This window comes from Pelophylax lessonae, assembly GCF_965119305.1.
Source record: "Pelophylax lessonae genome assembly, chromosome: 9".
Lineage (NCBI taxonomy): Eukaryota > Metazoa > Chordata > Amphibia > Anura > Ranidae > Pelophylax > Pelophylax lessonae.
This window is the reverse complement of record NC_138776.1, coordinates 216,319,965-216,345,335: the sequence shown is the minus strand read 5'-3', so window position 1 is coordinate 216,345,335 and position 25,371 is coordinate 216,319,965. Positions and strand designations below refer to the sequence as shown.

General features: G+C 42.8%; 1 protein-coding gene across 1 annotated transcript in view; it reads left to right on the top strand.

Annotated features, from left to right (window-relative positions):
- CALY (calcyon neuron specific vesicular protein) overlaps nt 1-25,371 on the top strand; it is a 63,783-nt gene that overhangs the window by 27,786 nt on the left and 10,626 nt on the right. Inside the window, exons 2-3 of the mRNA XM_082269350.1 lie at nt 17,492-17,646; nt 20,837-20,956. Of these exons, the coding sequence (XP_082125476.1) occupies nt 17,524-17,646; nt 20,837-20,956 (243 nt within the window). The 5' untranslated portion in view covers nt 17,492-17,523. The remainder of the gene's footprint in view (nt 1-17,491; nt 17,647-20,836; nt 20,957-25,371) is intronic.

Here is a 25,371-nt window from a genome sequence, read left to right as displayed (position 1 = left end):
AGCCAGTATAAAGTAAAAGTAGTAGAGAAAAAGAACTTATGGGACCAACCAATCTTTTTCTGCATGTAAAGTGCTGCACACACTGCTGGCGCTATAAATATCCTATATACTCATGTGATAGAAATATAAAGTAATGTTAATTGTCTTGATCCTTGCAACTGGCGGTGCAACAAGGGTTGTTGTATTTGCCTACACACTTTGCGCTAAACATTGCCCTTCTTTCCCATCTCAGACGCTTGGGAGGTATAATGGAATGCCCCCTTCAAATTTCAGTACATTTGGCATCCATTATTTATTTATTTTTTATGAAAACTGCATGTATTTTTTTTACCATTTCTGCTGGTTGTTGTGGAATGGTGATAAATAATTCAAGAACGTGACCCTGCTATGACAGGTATTTATCAGCATTCTTTTTGGATACTACTGAAAAAGTTGATAACAAACTTTCACTGTAAATCAGTTATAAAGTGATTACGCTAGAACCTGAATTTCCCAACACCAGTCCCCAAGTAATCTATCATGGTCATGTTTTTAGGATTTCTTTAATCTCAGAAAGGTAATTTAATCTGCATTTGTAAATCTGTAAATACTGCATTTGTTGACAATAAAGTGGTTGTTAACCCACTGTTGTATAAGTGTGCATACCCTCTGTTAAATAACGTTATGTGTCCCTGTGCCTGTGCTGTATAAAAAAAAAAAAGCCATGATAAACCATGGTCAGTTTATAGGGGAGGGCAGAACCAGGCAGGATCAGCCAGGTATTTCAGGTGATATGGGGGGGGGGGGGGGGAGGCAAACTGCACAGCACAAGCACTGTGCTGTAGGGCTGTACGATATTGAAAAAAAATCACATTGCGATATTTTTTTTCCCAACGATATATATTGCGATATTTTTTTGCAGCGGATCCTCTCCGTCGCGCATTTTTAGTAGTGATGAATGTTGTGAATGTTGGCTGTGACTGAGCGGTAAGTGACGTGAGCAGCGGCACAGCAAACCATTGACGTGTGACTGTGCACTGTGCTGGCACGTGGAACGTGCAGCCTTCTGACCATACAGGGTTAATGTTAATGTAGGGCAGTACTACAGCCTTCTGATTGTACCATACAGGGTTAATGTTACTGTAGTTAAGTAGTGCAGCCTTCTGATTGTACCATACAGGGTTAATGTTACAGTAGGGAAGTAGTGCAGCCTTCTTCTGATTGTACCATACAGGGCAGGCCAGGGTTAATGTTAATGTAGGGAACTGGGGGAAGTATGACAGCAGGTTAAGAAGAAGTGTGGTGGAAGGCAGAGAAGTCGGGACTCACAGTGAGTTTCTAGAAGAACACAGCCAGTCTGACATCCGTCCCCTGACATGTTGAGTCTGCCCTGGAGCTAGTTCTCCTGACTGAGCGGTGAGCGCCGTGAGTAGCGGCACAGCAAACCAATCACGTCGTGAGCAGCGGCACAGCAAACCAATCAGGTGTGCAGGCACGCTTGATTGGTTCGCTGTGCCGCTGCTCACCGCTCAGTCAGCAGAACTAGCTGCAGGGCAGACTTCTACTCACTGTGAGTCCCGACTTCTCTGCCTTCCACACTGTGTCTTCCATCGCATGTTCCGGCGATGAGACTATTGCCCACTCCCACAGCACGATGTCGATGTGAACATCGAATATCGTTCAGCCCTACTGTGCTGTATACCATGTTTATGGGGAAAATAATCCTTTTTTTTTTTTTTTAGGGTCACAAACACTTTTTTTTTTTTAACAACCAGAATTGGTTTTATTGAAATAAAATGGCATAGTACAATAAGTTTAGTTTACATAGCAATTCACCACATCTAAAGGTATTATTTGATAAATTGTGTACAACAAACAACTTGCATGAATATAGGGAGATGAGTACAAATTCAAAACATATACTCTCATCACAACGGAGGGGAAGGCCCCCGACAGGGCATTTGACGCAACCCAGGGCAAAGCAGCCAAGAACCTGCAGGGATCCATCACCACTCCATCCAGGGCTGCCAAACCTTAACAAACTTCCCTGGGCATCCCCTACTAATGTACGTCAATTTGTACATGGGTAGTACTGCATCAATATAGGATTCCCATGAGGCCAGCATAGGGGGGGGGGGGGGAGGATTTATCTATTCAGAATTTCCTTTTTGGCAAAGTACAATAAAAGGGCAAGCAGTCTTTTGGTACGACAAGGCCTCTGCTCATCATCTTGAATGCCCAGCAGGGCTAGTTGAGAGGACAATGGCAAGGTTAACTGAAGAAAGCATATGGTAGTATGTACCTTCAGTAGAGTGACATCTTGGACAATCTGGGAAGCGCTGTGGGTAAATTTTATGCAGCCTTTGAGGCGTGTAATAAATTCTATGCAAAAACATTGTTTGAGTCAACCTGTCACGGGAGAAAATTACCATCTTAGTATTATTCTCAAAACACTTCTCCCAAGTCCCTCTATCCAGGGCTGGCATGTCCTCACTCCACTGTTCCCACAACCTATCAATCTTGGGAGACTCGACACTAAGAATAGCCAGGTAAAGGGAAGATAGGGGCTTTACCAGGGTCTCCTCTATTGGGTCTGCTTTCAGGGTAGGATCAACAGGAAATTGGGCTCTCACTCTATATTTCTAAATTTACATTCATATTTCCTATAAGGCTGGGTTCACATATTTGCAGCTGTGGTTTGCAGTCTGGAGTCCTGTGCGTTTCTATTCAGCGGTTCAGATGCGATTCAGGTGCAAATTTTTACCTGAATTCGCACCTGAACCAGACCGAAGAATACATAGGACCCTTTTCAAAACTGCACCGCGGCCACCCTGCACATGTGTGAACCAGCTCTATTGAAAGCTGGTCACATTCACATGTTATGCAATTTGGATGCGGATAAAAATGCATCTAATTTGCATATGTGCGAACTCAGCCTTAAGCATCTCTTCTCAAGGGAAAATATGTTTAAAGCAGTTGTAAAGGTTATTTTTTTTGTTAAAATAACAAACCTGTTATACTTACCTGCTCTGTGCAAAAACTGGTTTTGCACGGATCATTCCCAAACCTCCTCTTCAGGGGTCCCCCGCCGAAGCTCCTCCTCTTCTCTAAGTCGTTTGCTATGGAGGCATACGTACGGGTGTGTTTCCGAGCTGACATGTGTATGTTAAAATAACAAATGTTATACTTACTTGCTGGTTTTGCATGGAACATCCCCAAACCTCCTTATCTGGGGTCCCCCCGCTGAAGCTCTCATCTCCTCCACTTCTCTAAGTCATTTGCTATGGAGGCATATGTGCGGGTGTGATTCCGAGCTGACCTGTTTATGCTCATAGATACGCACTTGGTTCCACCCTCTGCACATGATTTGACTGACAGTAGCATGAGCCAATGGCTTCTTTTGCCCCCAGTGAAGCTTGTGTGAGAAGGAAGAGGGGAGTGAAGAACTGAAGCGGATACAGGACTCGGGGTGAGTGTTTGGGGTGGGGGGGCTACTATTGGATGTTTTTTTCCTTAAGGCAAAGAATGCATTAAGGTAAAAACCTTTTGTCTTTAAAGTCAATTTACTGATTGTAGTCACTCCTCACAACTGAGGTCATCTGGCCCCTTATTAGCTTTGTTGTCCTTCCCTAGACTCTCTCCAGTTCAAGGATATCCTTCCTAAGGATTGGTGACCAGAACTGGACGACATACTCAAGATGCAGCCAAAACACCCTATTTTTAAGTAGGTCTTATTGTAAAGTTTCCATTTCCTGCTGTGAAGATATTACCCTTAGTTCCATCGTAGTTGAGGTTGAATAAAGACAACAGTCCATCCAGTTCAACCTGTGTGTATGTGTCAGTGACATGATCATTTCCCATAACCCTGAATGTTGTGATCTGTGAGATGCACGTCCAATAGTCTTTTAAAAGTAGCCATACTCCCCGCAGCTACCACCAATTGTGGAAGAGAGTTCCACATTCTCACCACCCTTACAGTGAAGAACCCCTTACACAGCTTAAGGTTAAACTGCCTCTCCTCTAATCTCATTGTGTGTCCTTTTGCATTCCTTGAGACTAAATAGTTTTTTTCCTATGCTGGGATCACCATTGAGGTATTTGTAAATCACTATCATGTCCCCTCTCAGGCGTCTCCTCTCCAAGGAGAATAAATTAAGCGCGTGTAATCGTTGCTCGTAATTAAGGTCTCCCAATCCCCTAATTAGTTTAATTGCCCTTCTTTGGAAGTTTCAGCACATCCCTTCTGAGGATTTGCGACCAGAACTGGACAGAATACTCCAGATGTGGCCGGACCATGGTTTTATAAAGTGCTTAGCTTTGTATCATCAGCAAACACTGAGATTGAACTATTCACATCAACCTCTATATCATTTATGAACCAATTAAACAGAGTTGGTCCCAGGACAGAGCCTTGGGGTACCCCACTTACAACTCCAGACCATCCAGAATGTACGCTATTCATCACCACCCTCTGGACATTCTCCTATACCCAGTTTACTATCCAGCTATATATATTATCATCAATGCCAACAGACCTCAGTTTGTAAATTAAGCGTTTATGGAGAACTCTTTTAAATGCTTTGGCGATCACTGCACGCTGTAGGCTGGGCTGTATAAGACGATATCCTGACCACTGCACTCGTTATGCTTTATTGTACAACAGTTGCCGGTTGCTCAATGGTCTTTAATATGTTAGAGCCCTTTCACACTGAGACGCTTTTCATGTGCTTTGGCTCTAAAAAAAACACCTGAAAAGTTCACAAAAAACCTATTCCCATTGAAATCAACAAATGCTTTCACAGTGGAGTGGTGCACTGGCAGGGCAGTGATAAGAATCCGGCATGCAGCATCTTTGGAACATGTTTTGAATGCTAAAAAAAGCACCTCAAAAATGCACCTCTCCATTAAATTGAATGGAAAGTGCCTCAAAAGCGCCCAAAAAGCGATCAAAGTTTTATGTGCAGTTTTCAAGTGCCTCATTGTGAAAGAGCTCATAATGAAGGCAGACTGTGTGCAGAAAAACATATGTAATAGACAAGTTTTTTTTTTTTACAAATATTTGTGCTGAGAATTGTTCATGTCTGTAAAATTCTTGCTTGTGGCACAGTAATTAAAGCGTATTTTGTGGGTACAAGGAGTGTGGCTCAGGTTTTAAACTCCTTCCACTGCACAGTTTGCTGAGGTATTCAGAGTGTGGCGCATCTTTTTACCCCTTTGAGTACTCAAGGCGGAGCTTGGCACTGATGAAAGCATGACAGATTGGAACACATGAGAACTGAAACTGTCAATGCGTCAGCTTAAATGGCCAACCCTTTAATTCTGCTCTGATGTATACCTTGAATTTGTTAAAGAGGAAGTAAAATCTTCCTTTTTTTTTTCCCTGCAAAGTAAATGCATAATGTGCTAGTATGCATCGCATACTAGCACAATATGTGAAACTCACCTCCAAACTAAACTTGAACCGTTTAGGAGATATTAACATTTCATGCAGCCGATTATGTCATTGGCGCATGCGCTCTGAAGAAATGGCCGCCCGTGCCCCGTGCGCGGGAGTGATGTCACGCGGCTCCCGGCTAGTAGCAGGAGTCCGCAAACCAGGAAGGAAGAGGGCTGAAGATGGAGGCTGCATCCATCTTCAGCCGTCTTCCTTCCTGGTCTGCGGACTCCGGCTATGCTACTGGCCGGGAGCCGCGTGACGTCACTCCCGCGCACGGGGCACGGGCGGCCATTTCTTCAGAGCGCATGCGCCAATGACATAATCGGCTGCATGAAATGTTAATATCTCCTAAACGGTTCAAGTTTAGGAGATATTTACAGTACTTATAGGTAAGCCTTATTATAGGCTTACCTATAGGGACAAGTTATCAGAGTGGGTTTACATCCACTTTAAATTAAAAACATGATTATAAACTAGAATGACATTGTATACAAGACAGTCCATGTATTTTGTAGGCTAGATCTGTATTTGTAAGGGTGCTTGATATTTTGTATTGTTTTCATTTTTGTATGCACAATATAAATTCGCCCCCCTGCAAAATAGAACATGCCCCTAGCATGTAATTCTTTGAAATTACACTTCAGCACAAAACTACTTACAGTGCCTTGTGAAAGTTTTGGCCCCCTTGAACTTTTCGACCTTTTGCCACATTTCAGGCTTCAAACATAAAGATATAAAACTGTAATTTTTTTGTGAAGAATCAACAACAAGTGGGACACAATCATGAAGTGGAACGAAATTTATTGGATATTTCAAACTTTGTTAACAAATAAAAAACTGAAAAATTGGGCGTGCAAAATTATTCAGCCCCTTTACTTTCAGTGCAGCAAACTCTCTCCAGAAGTTCAGCGAGGAACTCTGAATGATCCAATGTTGACCTAAATGACTAATGATGATAAATAGAATCCACCTGTGTGTAATCAAGTCTCCGTATAAATGCACCTGCACTGTGATAGTCTCAGAGGTCCGTTTAAAACGCAGAGAGCATCATGAAGTACAAGGAACACACCAGGCAGGTCCGAGATACTGTTGTGGAGAAGTTTAAAGCCGGATTTGGATACAAAAAGATTTCCCAAGCTTTAAAGATCCCAAGGAGCACTGTCCAAGCGATAATATTGAAATGGAAGGAGTATCAGACCACTGCAAATCTACGAAGACCTGGCCATCCCTCTAAACTTTCAGCTCATACAAGGAGAAGACTGATCAGAGATGCAGCCAAGAGGCCCATGATCACTCTGGATGAACTGCAGAGATCTACAGCTGAGGTGGGAGAATCAGTCGTATACTGCACAAATCTGGCCTTTATGGAAGAGTGGCAAGAAGAAAGACATTTCTTAAAGATATCCATAAAAAGTGTTGTTTAAAGTTTGCCACAAGCCACCTGGGAGACACACCAAACATGTGGAAGAAGGTGCTCTGGTCAGATGAAACCAAAATCAAACTTTTTGTCAACATTGCAAAACGTTATGTTTGGTGTAAAAGCAACACAGCTCATCACCCTGAACACACCATCCCCACTGTCAAACATGGTGGTGGCAGCATCATGGTTTGGGCCTTCTTTTCTTCAGCAGGGACAGGGAAGATGGTTAAAATTGATAGGAAGATGGATGGAGCCAAATACAGGACCATTCTGGAAGAAAACCTGATGGAGTCTGCAAAGGACCTGAGACTGGGACGGAGATTTGTCTTTCAACAAGACAATGATCCAAAACATAAAGCAAAATCTACAATGGAATGGTTCACAAATAAACATATCCAGGTGTTAGAATGGCCAAGTCAAAGTCCAGACCTGAATCCAATCGAGAATCTGTGGAAAGAACTGATAACTGCTGTTCACAAACGCTCTCCATCCAACCTCACTGAGCTCAAGATGTTTTTCAAGGAGGAATGGGCAAAAATTTCAATCTCTCGATGTGAAAAACTGATAGAGACATACCCCAAGCGACTTACAGCTGTAATCGCAGCAAAAGGTGGCGCTACAAAGTATTAATTTAAGGGGGCTGAATAATTTTGCACGCCCAATTTATCAGTTTTTTATTTGTTAAAAAAGTTTGAAATATCCAATACATTTCATTACACTTCATGATTGTGTCCCACTTGTTGTTGATTCTTCACAAAAGATTACAGTTTTATATCTTTATGTTTGAAGCCTGAAATGTGGCAAAAGGTCGAAAAGTTCAAGGTGGCCGAAGACTTTCGCAAGGCACTCTATTCTTCAATAATTCAAGCCCTCACAGCTTAATGTGATCTCCATGCCCAGACTATGCACCCTAAAGTATTTACAAATTCAGGACAAACAGTTAAAGTGCTTTAAAACACTTACCTCTGTAGCTATTGGCATTGTGGAGAAGAAATTAATCTTAACATTTCACAGCACAGTCACTAAAATCTCATAGATGTACTAAATACTTTCGATGCAAAGTAGCTGAATTTCTGGAGTTTAGCTTTAAAGTTGGTATTTAATCTCCCTATATTTTGGTTTCCTTGGTTATTCCTTCACCCCTCTTCAACATACTAATTAAATCTTTCAATAAAAGCTTTCTGTTTTCATTGCATACCTTATTTTAAACCCACTGACCTCGCAACTAGGTCTCTGAGCTTCTCTATACAATGCATGCAGAAGTGGCTGGCGGAAGCAGCTGTACATAGCTTCCTGAAAAAAACATCAAAGCTGTCTCAGTAGAGCCTGACGCAAGGTATTGCCTTCAGCTTGATGCAAGCAATAGACTGGCTTCGGGGAGGAGTTATGCAAATATACAAATGTCTGGAAGAGTGAATTTGTATACAGACCATCCTGTGGTGCACACCCTATGGTGGTCCACATGTGGTGCAAAGCCTCCATGTTTGAATGAACTAAAATCCAATAAATAAAAGGGTTGGGCCAGGGACAGTAGTGCCAGAGAGGAAAGGACCTGGTAATGTTGGATGTCCTACATCCAGGAAATGAGGCAAGCTCCCCCTGACTCCATCAGACTTGCTGTATCTTCTAATAAACACGTCCAGAAGCTCACAATTTGTAGGGAAACCAGAGTAATTCCAGTACAGGAGAGGACTGGAGTTTAGCTTTAATAGATATTGCTTTTATCTTTGAGAATTTCTGAAAATAATTTTCTGGTGTTCATGCTCTGTTACTGTTTGTTAAGAATATGTAAATGTTTTACACAGGTGCATTTTAAAATGTGCATGCAGAAACCCCTGCCTTCACTGCTGTCAAGGGCATTGGCATCTTTTATCTTTCTTCCCAAATAACAGAAGGAACGGATCTCTTCCTCTATTACACAGCACACACACAAATCAGGGAGCAGATTAGGAGTGTGCAAGTGTTATGCCTCGTTCACACAGACACGTGCATTTTTTGGAAAGGCACATAAGTTCCTACAAGCAGAATCTTTTATAAAAAACACATCCATTTAGACATGTTATGACGCGTTTACATGCATGTACATTGTACACACGTCTTTCTGTCTGTTGGTGTTCTCTAAGCATAGAGTGATTCATCTCATTCAGTCACTGTTTGAATTAGCTCCAGCAAGGTGTGCCAGAAGTGACCTATTGTATTATGGATATTTGATGTCCCAACCTATCAGCAGGCTTGAGGGACCTGCCTATGCATGCTGGGAAAGTTATTATCTGAGGAACTACCTAGCACATGCTCTTATCTTATGGGCTTTTGACTAGTGAAGATGCAACATCAATAACTATCTTGCCCCTAGGCATGTGCAGTGCGTTGAAAATTCCCCCTCCTAGGAGGACCTCTTCAAAACTCTGGCTACCTTGGATGTTCTACTTGGGCTTAATACTGCTTGGAGGTGGGGAGTGGTCAAGAGTGGAAAGTCAACACAGGAAACTTCCCATGTTAAAAAAAAAGAAATGTATGAGAAGTGCCGCCATCTAAGTGTAGATTATTAGAGGCAGGTTAAACCAAGGATATAAGTAAAAATTTGCACTAACATTTATTGAAGGATTAAAAAACACATTCAGGTGGACAAACTGCAGAGCTCATGGCTGGGTCAGCAGGATTAGGCTTGGAAGAGGCTGGAGGATTGTGTCAGTATGGCTATGGAGGTGCCAGCAATGGCAGCAGGTCAGACACAAGGCAGCCAAGGTTGAAAGTCTGCAGTGGTGAACTGATGAGCTGGAGTGGGGAGGTGGATGTTCGTAAAGAGCCAGAGCTGGAGCAATGCAGGAAGAATCCAAAAGGATGATGTGGGGGGCGGGACTACATACTTTGGGGGAACAAGGACAGCACCTTTGTCAAACCATATAGGAGGATTGGCTGGAGAGCTTTTAAAGGCAGAAAGGGAGGAGACTGGGAGGGAGTTAAGCAAAAACATTTTTGACAGATCGCCAGACTGTCAGATTGAAATGGGAAGAGTCATTTAGTTTGTGCTGTCTATCCCTCGCTCTAGGCACAACAAAATATAGATGTAGATTGGACAAACTCTTTATGGGAATATAAATTATTACAATATGAAAAAAAAGGTAGCGAGCAATGCAGGAACAGGGAGGGAAAAATTTGTGATTAGTATATGTCCAACAAAGCATTAATAGTTGACGTGTGATCATGTGCAGATGGACACATATTTCAGAAAGAGCATGGTTATGCAGATGGAAAAAAAAGACAAAAATACTGAAAGTGTGAGTGTTTTTGTATGCATGTACATTGGTGTACAATCAGAAAAGATATATATGCACAGATGGACATTTTAATGGAAAAAATTATAAAATACAATTAAATTAAAATCAGTAAGGGACAGTAGATATGTTTCCAAATGTATGAATTGGCCAGTACCTAATGGACTCGTTAGGTGCAAATGTATGGAATAGTGTGTAAATGTATTTTGTACAGATGAACTGAAAAAGATATGTATTGGATATGAGAAATGGAATTTTTAAGAGTTGATAGGGAACATTTAGTCCGTATGAATGGGGGATGAGAAAAAAAATTTACATACTGCTGGCTGTCTTTAGACTTCCATTCCTTACTCAAAAGAGCCTCAGAGCAGCGTAACATTTCCTCATCCATCATTCTGAAAAATGTTCATAATATAGTGTTTGTCTCAATTTCTTCATTGAGTCTGAATAAAGTCAGGATATTTAGGGTGAATATCCAGTACGTATCTTGCTCACACAGCTTTTTGAACCTCTCTGACTTAGAACAGGTCATTGGAATGTGTTCCCTTATCCATACTTTAAGACCACTTTTGGATTTGTTGTGGATGGCTTTTAAGTGTTTGGGCACATTATACTATCTTACCTCGTGCTCGATGGCATGTCTGTGTTCCCCAAATCTTACCTTACTAGGGGTTGAATGGTTTTACCTATATATTCTGTAATAAGCCACAAGGGCACATAAGAACATAGATCATAAAGTTGGTGGAGCAGGTGTAGAAGCTGAAGATGGGATATTTCTTTCCATTCGTTTTAAAGGACTTTTGGCCATGTTGTACAAATGAGCATGTTAAGCATTTTTTTCTTATAGAGTAAAGGATGAGTGCAGCGCTAAACAAATGTGACATGTGAATAAACATATTCAAAAATAACATCAAGTGATAACATATTCAATTGAAACCAAATGACTGGATCAAATAAAGTCCCATATAAATGGATAATCAAGGTGAAAATAAAGTCACAAAATGTGATGAATCTTGATAACAAACACAATAGTGACTGTAAAGTGAAAAGCGTCCCGTCACCAGATGAATAAATGAAATGGGCGCTCACCAGATGCTGTGGGCCTGTATTATCATATGACAAACAGACCAACCAGACTTATATGATGATCCAAAATCCTCCTAAGAAACGACCAGGGATGTAGCTCCGGGCTCATGGGAAAGTAGGGGGAGAAGTGGAAATCTCTCATAAACCAGACCACAGGGAAGCCAAGAAAAAAGTGCACATAGCATAATATTGCTAAATAACATTTAATAAAAAAGCAAAGACTTGCACTTACAAACATCGCATGGTTACAGGCAATACATAAATGGGATGAAGAAGTCTACTGGACGCGTTTCGTCCTAATGGTGTAATGTTCTGGTACCTTTGGGTACCCTAATTACTCTTTCATAAGTGTATGCGCCCCACCATTCTCTTTTGGTAAGGTGCGCATACACCTTTAAGACTGATGCTGTCATCACTGAGCGCCGGACTGGATGGCTATTTAGATCGCCGGCTCTCACTCACATGTGTTCGTTCAAACTGCTTTGTGCCTTGATGCTAACCTGTCTTGAAGCTCTCATGCTTGCAAGCATACCTCGCTGTCGGAACCACGCTGCGCTGATCCCTGTATCCCGCTACCGGATCATCCGCTCTTGCCGAACCTCTCCTCTGCTACATTGCTATTAGTGATAAGTACCCCACAGGGGAAACCTCTATAACCTTCATACTAAAGCTTACACTATCTAGCTCTGCATACTAAGGACTATTACTACATCTGCATTATCTAAGATTGCTAGCTCTTGAGCCTACTACTACCTGTTCTTGCACTGGGTTGATCTCTCCTGTATGTCCACCTGCTACTCTGTCATCTGCTACCATACATGATTGCTAAACCTATCTGCATCCCATCTGCTACTATCTTACTTTCAAGAACATTTCCTTTCAAGTGTCTGTCATCTACCATCTCTACCCAATCTGTCTCTTCAGCCTATCATCACTGTGTTACTATATACATAAGTCACTCTAGGAAACATCTTATTGAGTGTGTGTATTTACTTGCTGAATTGAGATCATCCACACATGATGAGTCATTGGGAGTTGGGATTGGTGTCTCAGCGTTTCTCTACATGACTACTGAAGTGGAATATTTCTGCAGCTGAAAATCCACATCATACATAAAACGCAGGAGCGTTACAAATGGACATTATCAAAGGATATTGCTCCATTTTTTTCTTATAGCATTTGTACATTCCTGTCAAATTGGTAAATAAATTACTTGATATGTTAGGGTTACGTTCTCTCCCTTTGAGTTTACTGGAAAGAATCTTGCTTTTTACGGAAAAAAAAGGTGTATCCCTGTGCTGTGGTGGGGCGGCAGCTGACACAGAAAAGTAAAATACCAAACTTTTAAATAATCTAAGGAAAAAGTGTGTAGTGCCAAAAGTAAATTAACAACAACAAAATGCGAATAATGTGTTATATAATAATAAATAAGTCAAACCTTGAATGAAAATCAACAATAAATAACCAATATAATGAACAATATAGATTTAAATGCACAGTCCCATGATAGGATCAGCAATATAAACTTATTGGTGAAAGCACAAAGTTCAGTGCACAGATGTGCTCAAAAAATTGGAGGTGACTTGAAAAGTGAAGAAGCGATCCAGTGCAGTGCTCCAGAATTATCCACCACACCCCTGTGAAATGGACACTCACCGGAAAACCTGCCTGCTGTTACAATAGCAAATACGCACTCAGTGTAGATCCACCATCTGTTGTGGGGAAGGCTGTTCACCAACTTGCACCATCCAGATGTAGCTGTGGAAAAATAAAGCTCACCAGGAGCCAGATGAAGTCTCCATAGTGTAGTATTTATTGGATGTGTATGTTAAAAGCCAAAATTAAATGAATCATAAAATCATATGACAATGGGTGCCAGCCCATACCGAGCTGGTTTAGGACAGTGGCCTGACGCTAGCACTAGTATCTTCTCTCTGATGCCTTTTATCCAGTATCCAGATGTTTTCTAAGGGGTCCTCTAGTGTCAGAAACTGAGTGTTTCCAAGGAGACACCATGATTTGAGCTGTTATGAGAGGCTATATAAACTAGCTTGACGTCTGACACTAGAGGACCCCTTTCCATGTTTACCTACCTTGAATACCATTAGAACATTTATTGTCAAGCCATATTTAAAGTGCAGAGAAAGCAAAGCCATGTGAGAAAGAGACCCACAAAGCTGATAAAGAAATGTTGAAGACCAGAGATTGTGTTCTATGTAGAAACATTCAGGTACACTGTGCTCTCTCAACACACCTTTCCATTCTCCATGAATGAGCTGAATGTGCCTAATACCTTATAGACCAATAAGTGGACTTAGGGCATTCTAGGTGTAGCTATTAGCTGAAGATCAGTATTTAGCCACATCTATTGAAGATACAGTGCTTTGAAAAAGTATTCATACCCCTTGAAATATTCCACATGTTGTCATGTTCGAACCAAAAACATAAATGTATGTTATTGGTATTTTATGTGATAGACCAACACAAAGTGGCACAAATTTGTGAAGTAGAAGGAAAATGATAAAGGGTTTTCAACATTTTTTTTACAAATAAATATCTGAAAAGTGTGGCATGCATTTGTATTCAGCCCTGAGAGATGCAAGAAAGGAGAGAGCGGCGCCAGCTTAGTATAGTACAAGTTTATTTAACACTGTTAAAATTGGTGACTCACTGTCCGAGGTTGGGTGAAACCGGTACACAAAGACTGTTAGGGTCATCCATCTTCCTCTTCCAGGATAGTGGTCATAGGAGAAGGTGGTGAGGTTCCAGAGGTATAGCCGAGCCGCTGTGGGGCTGCTAGTTGTCACTGGCCGCGGCGGAGCATGCACAACAGGGCTCCGGCTGCCGACTTCTGATCCCTGATGACATCACTTCCTGGCAGGAGAAAAAAATAGGGGTTGCACGCGTTCAGAGCATCCGTGCTCCTTCGTCAGGCGACTGACGAAGGAGCATGGATGCTCTGAACGCGTGCAACCCCTATTTTTCTCCTGCCAGGAAGTGATGTCATCAGGGATCAGAAGTCGGCAGCCGGAGCCCTGTTGTGCATGCTCCGCCGCGGCCAGTGACAACTAGCAGCCCCACAGCGGCTCGGCTATACCTCTGGAACCTCACCACCTTCTCCTATGACCACTATCCTGGAAGAGGAAGATGGATGACCCTAACAGTCTTTGTGTACCGGTCTCACCCAACCTCGGACAGTGAGTCACCAATTTTAACAGTGTTAAATAAACTTGTACTATACTAAGCTGGCGCCGCTCTCCCCTTTCTTGCATCTCTCAGGGCTTCTCCACGCTTCAGCTGGCTGCCGCAGACTATAGCTTCCCTACAGTACCAAACTTTGTTACCCCCCACGCAGCCCCATAACCCCCCCCCTCCCATCCACCCACATTCCTTGTACCACCTTGGGATATTAGAAGAGCGCCATGACACCCCCCACTTTCATTTCTATTCAGCCCCCTTTAAGCCTCGTACACACGCACAGATTGTTGACCGTAAATTGTCGGCCAACGTCCGATCGGCCGATTGTTGGCTTGTTAGTATGATGCTTCAGACAACCAACTGCGACTTTTTGGCCGAAAAAAATCTGGTGTGCATGCTATAAAATTTTTGTTGGCCGTCCCGTCAACAGAACGGCCGATTGTTCCTCAGTCAGTACAGATTTCGGCAGACAAAATTCAGATGAGCAAGACTGGGCATGCTCAGAGAAGAAAAAACACACGGAAAGTCAACCATCACATGACATCACTTCTGAAGTTGGTTTTTGTTGGCCAACAAAAGTCCAGTGCAAGTCTAGAGCACATTTCAACCAACACAACAACACTGGACAAAAGACGGCCGATCGGTCGGCCAACAATCTGTGCGTGTGTATGGGGCTTTACTCTGATACCCTTAGCTAAAATCTAGTGGAACTTCAGAAGTCACCTAATTAGTAAATAGAGTCCACCTGTGTGTAATATAATCTCAGTATAAATACAGCTGTTCTGTGAAGCCCTCAGATGTTTGTTAGAGAACCGTGCCAAACAAACAGCATCATGAAGGCCAAGGATCAGGTCAGGGATATAGTTGTGGAGAAGTTAAAAGATATATATATATATATATATATATATATATATATATATATATTTTTTTTAATTTTAAAAACCATTTATCATTTTCCTTCCACTTCACAATTATGTGCCACTTTGTGTTGGTCTATCACATAAAGTCACGATAAATTACATTTCCATTTTTTGTTGTAACATGACAAAATGTGGACAATTTAAGGGGTATGAATACTTTTTCAAGGCACTGTAAATACATATAAAGTCACAGAATAATGACGGCCCTATTACACACATTATTTATGTTTTGTACTAGTGCATGGTTGTGAATTGTCCTTGTTCTCTCCTCAGCTGTGGTTGTGGATTTGAATCCTTGGTTGCTGATAGCAACTACACAATACCACAAAAAGTGTGATCTTTAAAAGAACAGTAATCAATGAATGTGTTGGCTGCAATTGACCATCTAATGTAGCCTGAATGCTAAAAAATGGCTGTGTTGACCAACAGTGCTGGGACAAGGTCATCGAGCGCCCAGGGCAAAGATGCCAAACTTTGCCGCCCCCCCCCCCCTCTTCCCTTAGGGTTAGGGTCAGGGTGCCCCAACCCTGCAATAAACCATTGAGACCAGGGCAGCCGCCCTTCCTACTAGACCCTTGTCCCAGCTCTGTTGACCAAATGCAAACCTGAGCTGTTCAAGGCATCAGTTAATAATACTAAATGGGTCCCTGCACCACACCATTGATAGTGGATGTATTGTTATAAATTATAATGTGTAGTTTTTTTTTTTTGTGAAACAGAGAACAAAAACAAAAATAAATTGGAAAAAAAAAATAAAAATAAAAAATAATATGGTAGGGTCATGGGGAAGGAAAGAAGGAAGCAAAAAAGACATAGCATTTTGGAAGGCTTCTATCGCCTCTGCATTAAAGCATATTTCTGAAACTGAATAAAGTTAGGTCAAATGTGACACTTTTGTAATAAACCATTTTGATGTTTCTGGGTAACAGTTGCACTTTTGGCCAATCAGAAAACCTCAGATTGGTTTCAGATTACTTGCTTACAAGGTCTGTCTTGTGTTGTGTTTAGCCTAGCCTCGTTTACTGCAAGTTAGTAATTTCTCTTGCTTTTCTTGGTATTGTATGTGTCTTCTGTGTTATATCCGAGTTGCTTTTCTTTATGTTGTATATACACATTTACAGTATTTCTGTTTAATTGGATTTATGTAATTTGGCATTTACTAAGCCTAACATTTAGTCCTATTATCTTGAAAAAAAAAAATCTGCAGTGGAATTAACTAACTAGATGGTATTCAGACATGTCATTTACCGAAAATCTTGGTTGCTGGTGCTGGCCCCATTACCTTAAGTCCTACGTGAATTTTTATTAGCCCATTGCTGTGGTGGGAATCCCCATTCATCAATAGTAAATTGCATCGGGTGGGAGGCCAATACCAGCCAGAAACCTGCCAACATTATGAATGGCCTCAGTTTTGATGTGCAGTAGCACAACATTGGGGATGGGGATATGGAGTGCAAACTCCTGGAGATGCCTGCTGTTCACTGTCATTAAGGCGGTACAAAATTTTGCAAAGATTAGCTTAAAAGTATCATTGAAGCCAAACCTTGTTTTTCTTTTCTTATTTTACTTAGATGGGTAATGATTAGAAATACATTTAAGATTTTTAAGACAGCCTTGTCCACGCTGGGGAGTGTCAAAAGTCTGTAATAGTGAGCCCTTGTAGTTCATCAACTCGGGGTTCCCCAGGGCATGAAGTCTAAGCCCCAGCCTGCTTCTTCACCAGGGCCCCTGATGGTGGGGATGGCCTTGCAGCAAGCTGGAACCAGGTCGCAGCCCCCAGGCAGGCCCAGCTGGGAATGCGGACACTTAGCAAGTGCAGAGTACAATAGGAGACTAATATAAATAGTCCATAAATCAATATAAATCCAGGTGAAACTATAACATCACACCAGAAAGCTTGATAGTGAGGAGAAGTGTAGAGTGAATCCACCACCGGAAAATAATCTGATATGCCCTTACCAGACCAATAGACCTGGATAGGTCTTAAAGGCAAAACAGCAGGTAATAAAACCGAGGATCTGGATCAAGCTCTTCTCCCTTCTCAATAGAAACTGCCAAGCCACCTGTTGATCTTATGTATCTTTTTGAAGAAACTGCTGCTTGTTTCACCATGTTTCATCAAACATTCACTATTGCCATTTTTTTTTTTTTTCATTTTGTTTGTTACTGTTTTCAGATTTTCTTCACGGTTTAGCTGTGCCTGAGACCATGGTGCAGCTAGGGGCTAACCTGTCAGATAAAGGTGACACTGAACAAGGTTTGGATGAGGACAAGGTGCCCTTGATAACACCTCTCGATGTTGACCAATTGGAGCAACCATTTCCTGAAAAGGTTAGATATGATCTACATCATTGACAAGCTCAGATCACTTTATTGTGATAGTTAACATGTGTTCAGAGTGCTTGATGGGTATTACATTCCTGCAATGCTTCTGTTTTAAATAATTTTCTTTATAATATCAAAATTGTACATGAGCGATATGAATATGTTTGTTTTGAATCCTTTCAAATTCCATGAATCGATATCAGTAAAAATACATTGGAAAATGCTCTACATATTTTATATTTAAGCCTGCGCTCTCAATACGGTAAGACTATTGTTTGTCTGATCACATTGGTTCGTTGAAACTTGAAGTGCAGTAATCACCAGATCTGCAGCAGCTATCCTTGTCTTCCTAAAAAGGAAAAGCTCTGGCACTTGCTGGTAGTTATGAAGATTGCCTGCTCCACACATATTCCTATTGGCCAACAAGGCAGCCAATCACAGTAATGGGCCACTAGGAATGTGAATAAGCAGGAAAGAGTAGACCTGCTTTATTATCATCTGAAATTGCCAGTTTTGCCCATTCAGAACAGTCCAGCATTGGAATATCACAGAAGGCAATGAAAGCTGTTACAGGTATATGAAGGCACCTCTGGGTACAATTTATACTGCTTAGCAGCTTTCCTTATTCAAGTGACAGAGTCCCTTTAAGACAAACCTAATATGGAGACCTCTTATTTGAAACCTCTTTTCTGTTGTTGTTAGAACTTTGCCTACTCATTTTACAGGAAAAGTGTTGTCACTTTCCCCCTGCTCAATTCTCCAGCAAAATTTGGAGGCTGAGAAAAGAGAGCAAGAGCAAAGGTAGAACTGTGATCTGATGTGTACCTGGGGGTTAATTCTGAACTGGTGTAACACCCTCCCAGATAGGTTGCTGGGAAAGCTAGGTATATTTAGTTCTTTTTGGCTTCACTGTAATCAATGGAGCAGCTTGTGATTGCTTTGGTCTATTTTGGGCTGGTTGCAGGTTTGATTGTTTCCCCCTATCTTCTGGATGATTCCAGAATGTAGTGGGTTAGAAAGGCAGGATCATATGTGACTGTTTCTGCTGCTATCCCTTGTGTGTGACAGTGTCTCAGTACAGTTCAGTTTCCGGGCCATTACTAAAGGGGACTGTCATAATAAGGAGTTGCACCAACGTGAAGTGTCCTCTCATTGCTGTTAAGAATTAATGGAGTATACCCCTAGACCAGGAGTTCCCAAACTGTGGGTCGGGACCCACTGGTGGGTCGCGAGCTGCATTTGAGTGGGTGGCGCTGAGCCGGACATCACTGAGAGCGGGCGCACTTAAATTGTGCTGTGCGAGCAAATTACAGAGAGCCAGAGCAGTCAAATCTTGATGGTTTCAAGACCCGGCCCACGCAGTTTACGGAGACTGGTCTGCATTTCCCACTAGGAGGATACTTGCATCAGTAGTATGTGGACTGTTATGTAGGATATGTTCATGGGGTGCAGAGCCAGCTCCTGGGTCCTGCTGGCGGCAGCAGTGGTGGCTAGACTGGCGGCGGGATTCTCTCAGCTATAGTGGACAGAGACAGCAGCCTCGGTCTCATAGGAGGACCAGGTGGCCCGGCGGTGTCAGGAGTTCATGGCAGCTTCTGTGACCCCAGTAGAGGATCTGAAGGAGAAGAGCCAGGACACCAAGACCAGCATAGAGCTCCTCATCATGGAGACTCTGAGTGAGGTGTGCTGGGCCTTGGAGAGGGCAAACAGGGGCTTCACCTTCACTGTGGACCGCTGGGAGAGGAAGGAGGGTGAGTGCCATATAGCCTGCTGATCACTGTCCTGAGGTGGTTTATTTCTGTCCTCTGCCTGCCTTATAATGTCTATGAGGGTGCTGATTACTTACAACTCCGCTTATATGCCACACATGCCACAGGTTTCTGACCCCTCACTTAGAACATCTGGCAAGTTCATTCAATAATAAATTGAAAAGTAGTAAATTTATATTTTTAATTTAACATCCCCTCTCTTTAAAATATGCATTATTATTATTTGCATTTATATAGCGCCAACAAATTCTGTAGCGTTTACAATATTCAATTACAAGCAAGTGGGTCCCCAAAAAATAACTGTATTCAGAAGTGGGTCTCGGCCCCAAAAAGTTTGGGAAGCCCTGCCCTAGACTGTTCATTGAGCCAGTGTCAAAGAGTCATTGTTGCTGTGTGCCTGGCTGCACTAGTTTGGAAGAGGAACCTGTGGCAAATCTGAGTGACCCCTACACTATCTTTGAAGTACATAAATATAAGAAAACAATATACAGTATACAGCCCTTGAAAAATAAAGATGTTATCCTCTGTATTAGTGATGCTCATTATACAATGGCAATAAATAACAAAGGAATAATGATAATTTTGTAGAATTGTTAAGTGCTTGTTAAAGGCCTTCGAAACATGTTGCTTTTTCATTACTGAGTTTGCGTTGCTGATGCAGATATCTTGTTATAAGCCTCTTAGCATAAGAAAACAAAAAATGGCCATAAAATGGGTGTATTTCAGGTGACAAGTGTAACTGAATCCTCTTTAATTGTCCTTCTTGGAAATTACAATTAAATAGTTCATAAAGTGTTTTTTTGTAATTATTTTTTATAACAGAAGCAGAACATTTATGGTGCCACCAATGAACTGAAATGTTTTATATCAGTTAAAATTACAATCTTTTTGATTATATCACATGATAAAACCTTACATAAAAATTGAATTTTTTTGGTCAATGAAGTACAATATAAACAGTTCAATTTAGAATCGATGTTCTTGAGCTGAGTCGCCTCAGGTACTTGCTTCTCCATGTTTCACCTAGTTTGGCTTTGTCAGGAAGTTCTTAGTACTAGGTATATAACTACATGAAAAAATAAAATAAAATGCAAATCACATAAATATAAAATTAGTATATACTCACACATGTACTATTTTTGGTTGGCATACTTATTCACACAACAACCAAATGGCAGCCTCCCATGTCTAGGACCAATGGATAAGCGGATAACCCCATTAAAAAGATGGTAAGTGGGAGTTTTTTTGTAGTAGTTTTTTGTAATAGTTAATAAGCAATATTTTCAAAAGTATCAGGCTCATTCTAGGCCACCAAGAAATGTCTTATGTATGTCCGCTTGAAAATATGTTTTGTCCTCTACACAGTAAAAATACCAACTTATATGGAATCTCTGTTTTACATTTCGTTTTTTTTTTTTTTTTACTAGTTGATTGTAAAGACTCGGACAGAATATCAGCTGCAGCAGAAAAAAAAGAGGAAGATTCATGTGCCAGGGATTAAACGACTAAACATAAACCTGTATGATGAGGTCTCTGAAAAGGTCAAGGTATGGCAGTGAATAGCATTTTTAGTTGTTAATATTGTAAAGATGTATTCCTCTTGTTGATGAATATTTAATAAATGAGAATTTAGCATTTTTTAAGGCCAAGGTCTAGTTATCTTTTCACAAGCAAGGGCAATTTAAAATATGCATATGATGACAAAATACTTACACAAGCAAAATGATCAGAAGATTCAGATGTATAAGCATTTAATGTATCTGTAAATATACATTTCTCTTTTGTTTATTGATGGAATCCAGAATCTTCTTGACTATTGGGTTATGCTGCCCCCTACAGGGGTAGGACACTAAGCAGGAAAACATTTTTACCACACCTATGGGTCAGTCCCAGGGTGTATACTCCCACTCCCTGCTGTAGGCATTCCGTTTTTTTCTAGTCAGGCGTTAGGACCTAGTTCCTTGCTGGAATCTCTGTTCCTAGCATTTTTTCCCTTTTTTTAATGGAATTTTTTTCCTCATTTATTATTTTCTGTTCCTGTGAGAACTGCAATCAACTGCTAGACTGGGTGTCAGACTGGATATCCTAGATCCTTATGGTCTCCCAATCCAGACAGCGAGCACGCGCAGGCCTCAGCTCTCTGCGACATAGCCCCACTGGACATGGGCTGGCGAGTTAAATATCTTGCGGGGATGCATATGACCTGGTCACGGCCTTAGTTGCAGCATGCCTCTGGCCCGCAGCACCCCCATTCCGATGCGGTGATCTGCCTGGAGTGATGCCCACCCGGTTTCATGGTGTGGTAAGTAGTGTCCCCCCTCCCCCGGGTGTCCTTTTTGGGGTGGATGTGGGCCCCTCCCTGGGAAGGTCAGACCCCGGCTCCTCCTCCTTCCCACATAGCGTCTCCCCCCAAAATCTCGGGGTCCCTTGTGGACCACCCCTCCATTCACCCACACTAGCTCTCACTCTTACCCCCCCCCCCCGGGATGACCATACCTGAAAACCCAGTTTGGGGGTGCCAAAAATGCGTTTTTTGGGGGGGATTGTCTTGCTGGGGGCTCCTCCTTACTGTTCATGCATTCCTGGGGGTCCTCTGGGGGTCCCGGGAGCCACGTAGAGCTGCTATTTTGTTGTGGATGGCTGTTGTATATATCGGCGGCCATGTTTGTGTAGTCCGGCACCCATTTTCTAGCAGTTTCCCATTGAATAGAGCGGCGGCCATTTTTTAGAGCCTTATGGGTGGTGATTTTGGCGTTGGGCCTCTAGTGTTAACTCCCTTTCCTCTTTCTCTCTGAATTGCCGTGCGGCGTGCAGCATTGGTGCTCTGTTCTTTACCTGACCGGTGGTGGTGAGTCCCTGTGGGTGCAAAACGGCTCTCCCTGCTATAGAAGCGGCTGGGTGTGCTGGGACCTGTGGTGCCGCTAGCGGGGAGGTGGGGGGTCACTTAGCAGTGTTTTCTTCTTTTGCTGGTGTGGTTCCCCGGGTTAACCCAGGGAGCCCCTGGAGCATATTTCACCACCTGATCCTCTTTCAGAGTCTGTGGAGCCCTCTGGGTCCCAGTCTGCTTTGTCTGCAATGACGGCGGTTCTGGAGTTACTAGTGTCCAAAGTAGATATGGTCCTGCATAACAGGACGGGTAAAAAGCCGCCCCTGCCTTCACCTGCATCCTCTGTTTCCTCAGATTCTGAGATTGAATTGGCTGCCGCGGATGCGAGTCACCCTACTGGGTCTGTGTCAACGCACCCTGAGTGCTCAGATAGCAAGGATGATTCCTCTTCCACTACAGCCACATATGAAAAGGTGCTAGGGGATGCACTGATTATGCCAGTGGGGGAAACTTTAAAACTAGAGGACGCAGCTGCTGCTGCGTCTCCGCCGAAGGTACATTTCGCAGATCCTCAAAGGTCTTTCCTTTTCCCTCCTATTTTGACAAAATTATCGTGAGTCAGTGGGGTTCCCCTAAATACACTGTTGGGGTGCCTAAGCGTTTCGCTAGGAGGTATCCCTTTGATGAGTCCCTGTTAAAAAAAGTTGACAGTCCATCCTGTGGTGAATTTTCAGGTTTCCAGGTTGAACAAAGCCACTTTTCTCCCGGTGGCGGACTCTCCAGCTTTTAAAGACCCTTTTGACAGGAGAGCCGAGACCTTAGTCTGACACATGTTCACCATGGTGGGTTCGATCCTTACACCGGCGTTTACCATAACTTTGGTATCCCAGACCTTAACGGAGTGGGCAAAGCTTTTGCGCCAGGATCTGGAAGGGGAACAGATCCCACCTAACTTTGCAGAGCTGGGGTACCAGCTGGTCCAGGGGTTACAGTTTATTTGTGATGCCTCTCTGGATGCGGCCCCCTTTGTCTCCAGGGTATCCGTGACAGCGGTGGTCCTTCAGTGCATGATATGGCTAAAAGTTTGGTCCGTGGACCAAGCTTCCAAGAATGTCCTGTCTGATCTTCCCTGATCCTAAGGGATCGCCTGTTCGGATCTTCCATGGATCAAGGGTCCTACGGGGGGAAGAGTACAATTCTCCCACAGGCTACTAGGAGCAAAGAGTCTCGTCGCAAACGTGGCCCTTTCTTCTAGGCTCATAAGCGGCCTTTTTGTTCTCAGGATCTCAGGACATGGGATCGAAATCCATTCAAACCCACTCAGGAGATTCCAAAAGGGCCCTGGTCTGGTAAGCCGAGAGCGGGTCTCTCCAGGCCCGCAGACAAATCCTCCTCTGCCTAAAGGGGCACCCTCACACGTATCTGTGGTGGGGGGACGTCTCCGATACTTTCCAGACCCGTGGACCTCCTTTTTTAGAGGATAGAGGCAGAAGGAATTCCGGTCATCCTTGTGGCCCCAGACTGGCCTCGCCAGTCTTTGTACGAGAAGACCTGTTGGCACAAGGGCCGATCTTCCATCCTGGTTTACAGTCTGTGGCTTTAATGGCTTGGCTGTTGAAAGCCAGGTGCTGAAGGATAGGGGGTTGTCTGACTCCCACCTTTGTTTAAGGGGTTCGCCACTTGGCTCCACCTGTGCGGTCTCCGTTGCCTCCGTGGGACCTCGATTTGGTATTGTCGGTTCTTCAGAAACTGCCTTTTGAGAATATTCGCAAAATTCTTCTGCTTACATTATCCCAGAAGGTAGCCTTCTTGGTGGCAATTACTTCCGCATGCAGGATGTCCGAGCTGGCAGCTTTGTCTTGTCGTTCACCTTATCTGGTGGTTCATAAAGATAAAGTGGTGCTTTGTCCTTGGTAGTCATTCCTAAGGTTGTCTTTGGTTTCCATCTGAATAAAGACATTGTGTTGCCTTCCCTGTGTCCTAAGCCTAAGCATCCTAAGGAGATTGCCTTGCATTCTCTGGATGTGGTTCGGGCGATTAGGGTGTACCTGGTGGCAACCGAGTCGCTTTTTGTCCTTATGGATGGACCACGCAAGGGGTTGGCTGTGTCTGCCATGACAATTTCCAGATGGATCAGACAGACGGTGGTGCAGGCCTATTCGATCAAGGGTCTATGTTCCTCCTTTCCCTGGTAAGGTGCATTCTACGCGGGCGCTTAGTGCCTCCTGGGCCTTCCGCCATCAAGTGTTAGTGATGCAGGTTTGCAAAGTGGCCCCCTGGTCGTCTGTGCACCCTTTCACAAAATTTTACAAAGTAGATGTGTTGGCATCTGCGGATGCTGCTTTTGGCCGCAAGGTTTTGCAGGCCGCTGTTTGAGAGAACTTGATCCTCTTTGAGGGTGTATTGTTTTCAGGTGAGCTCCATTTGTTCTTGGTTCAGCTACGTGTTACCTGGTTGCCTAGGTTTGACCTTTGGGAATTTTTTTCTGCTCTGTTTTTTCCCACCCCTCATGTTTGACACTGCTTTTGGACATCCCAATTGTCAAGAAGATTCCGGAGCTGTGTCCGTCAATGAACAAAAGAGAAAATGGGATTTTTATCTTACCGTAAAATCCTTTTCTCTGATGTTTGTTGATGGACACAGCACCCACCCCTCTGTTGAGTTTGAGTTATTTGTTCTTCTGACACTGAAACAAAACTAAATGCCTATAGCAAGAAGTGGGAGTATATTCCCTGGGACTGCCCCATAGGTGTGGCAAAGTTTTTTCCTGCCTAGTGTCCTACTCCTGTAGGGGGCAGCATAACCCAATGGTCAAGAAGATTCTGGAGCTGTGCCCATCGATGAACATCAGAGAAAAGGATTTTACGGTAAAACAAAAAACAATTTTTTTAAATTTTAAAGCAGAACTAAATGAATTCCTGGGAGACATAGGGATGAGTTTGGTGCTGTAAGCTGAGCTGTGCATGCACAGCTCAGTTTACATGCCGGAAAATGCTGCAAGCAGGCACATAGGTGCATATTTTTTGCAGAAAAGACAATACATGTCTCTACTGTGATAATAGCCTGTCTGCTCACAGTCTGTTATAAACAAGGCTTCAGTTCCACTTTAAACATGCCCTCACCACCTAACTACCT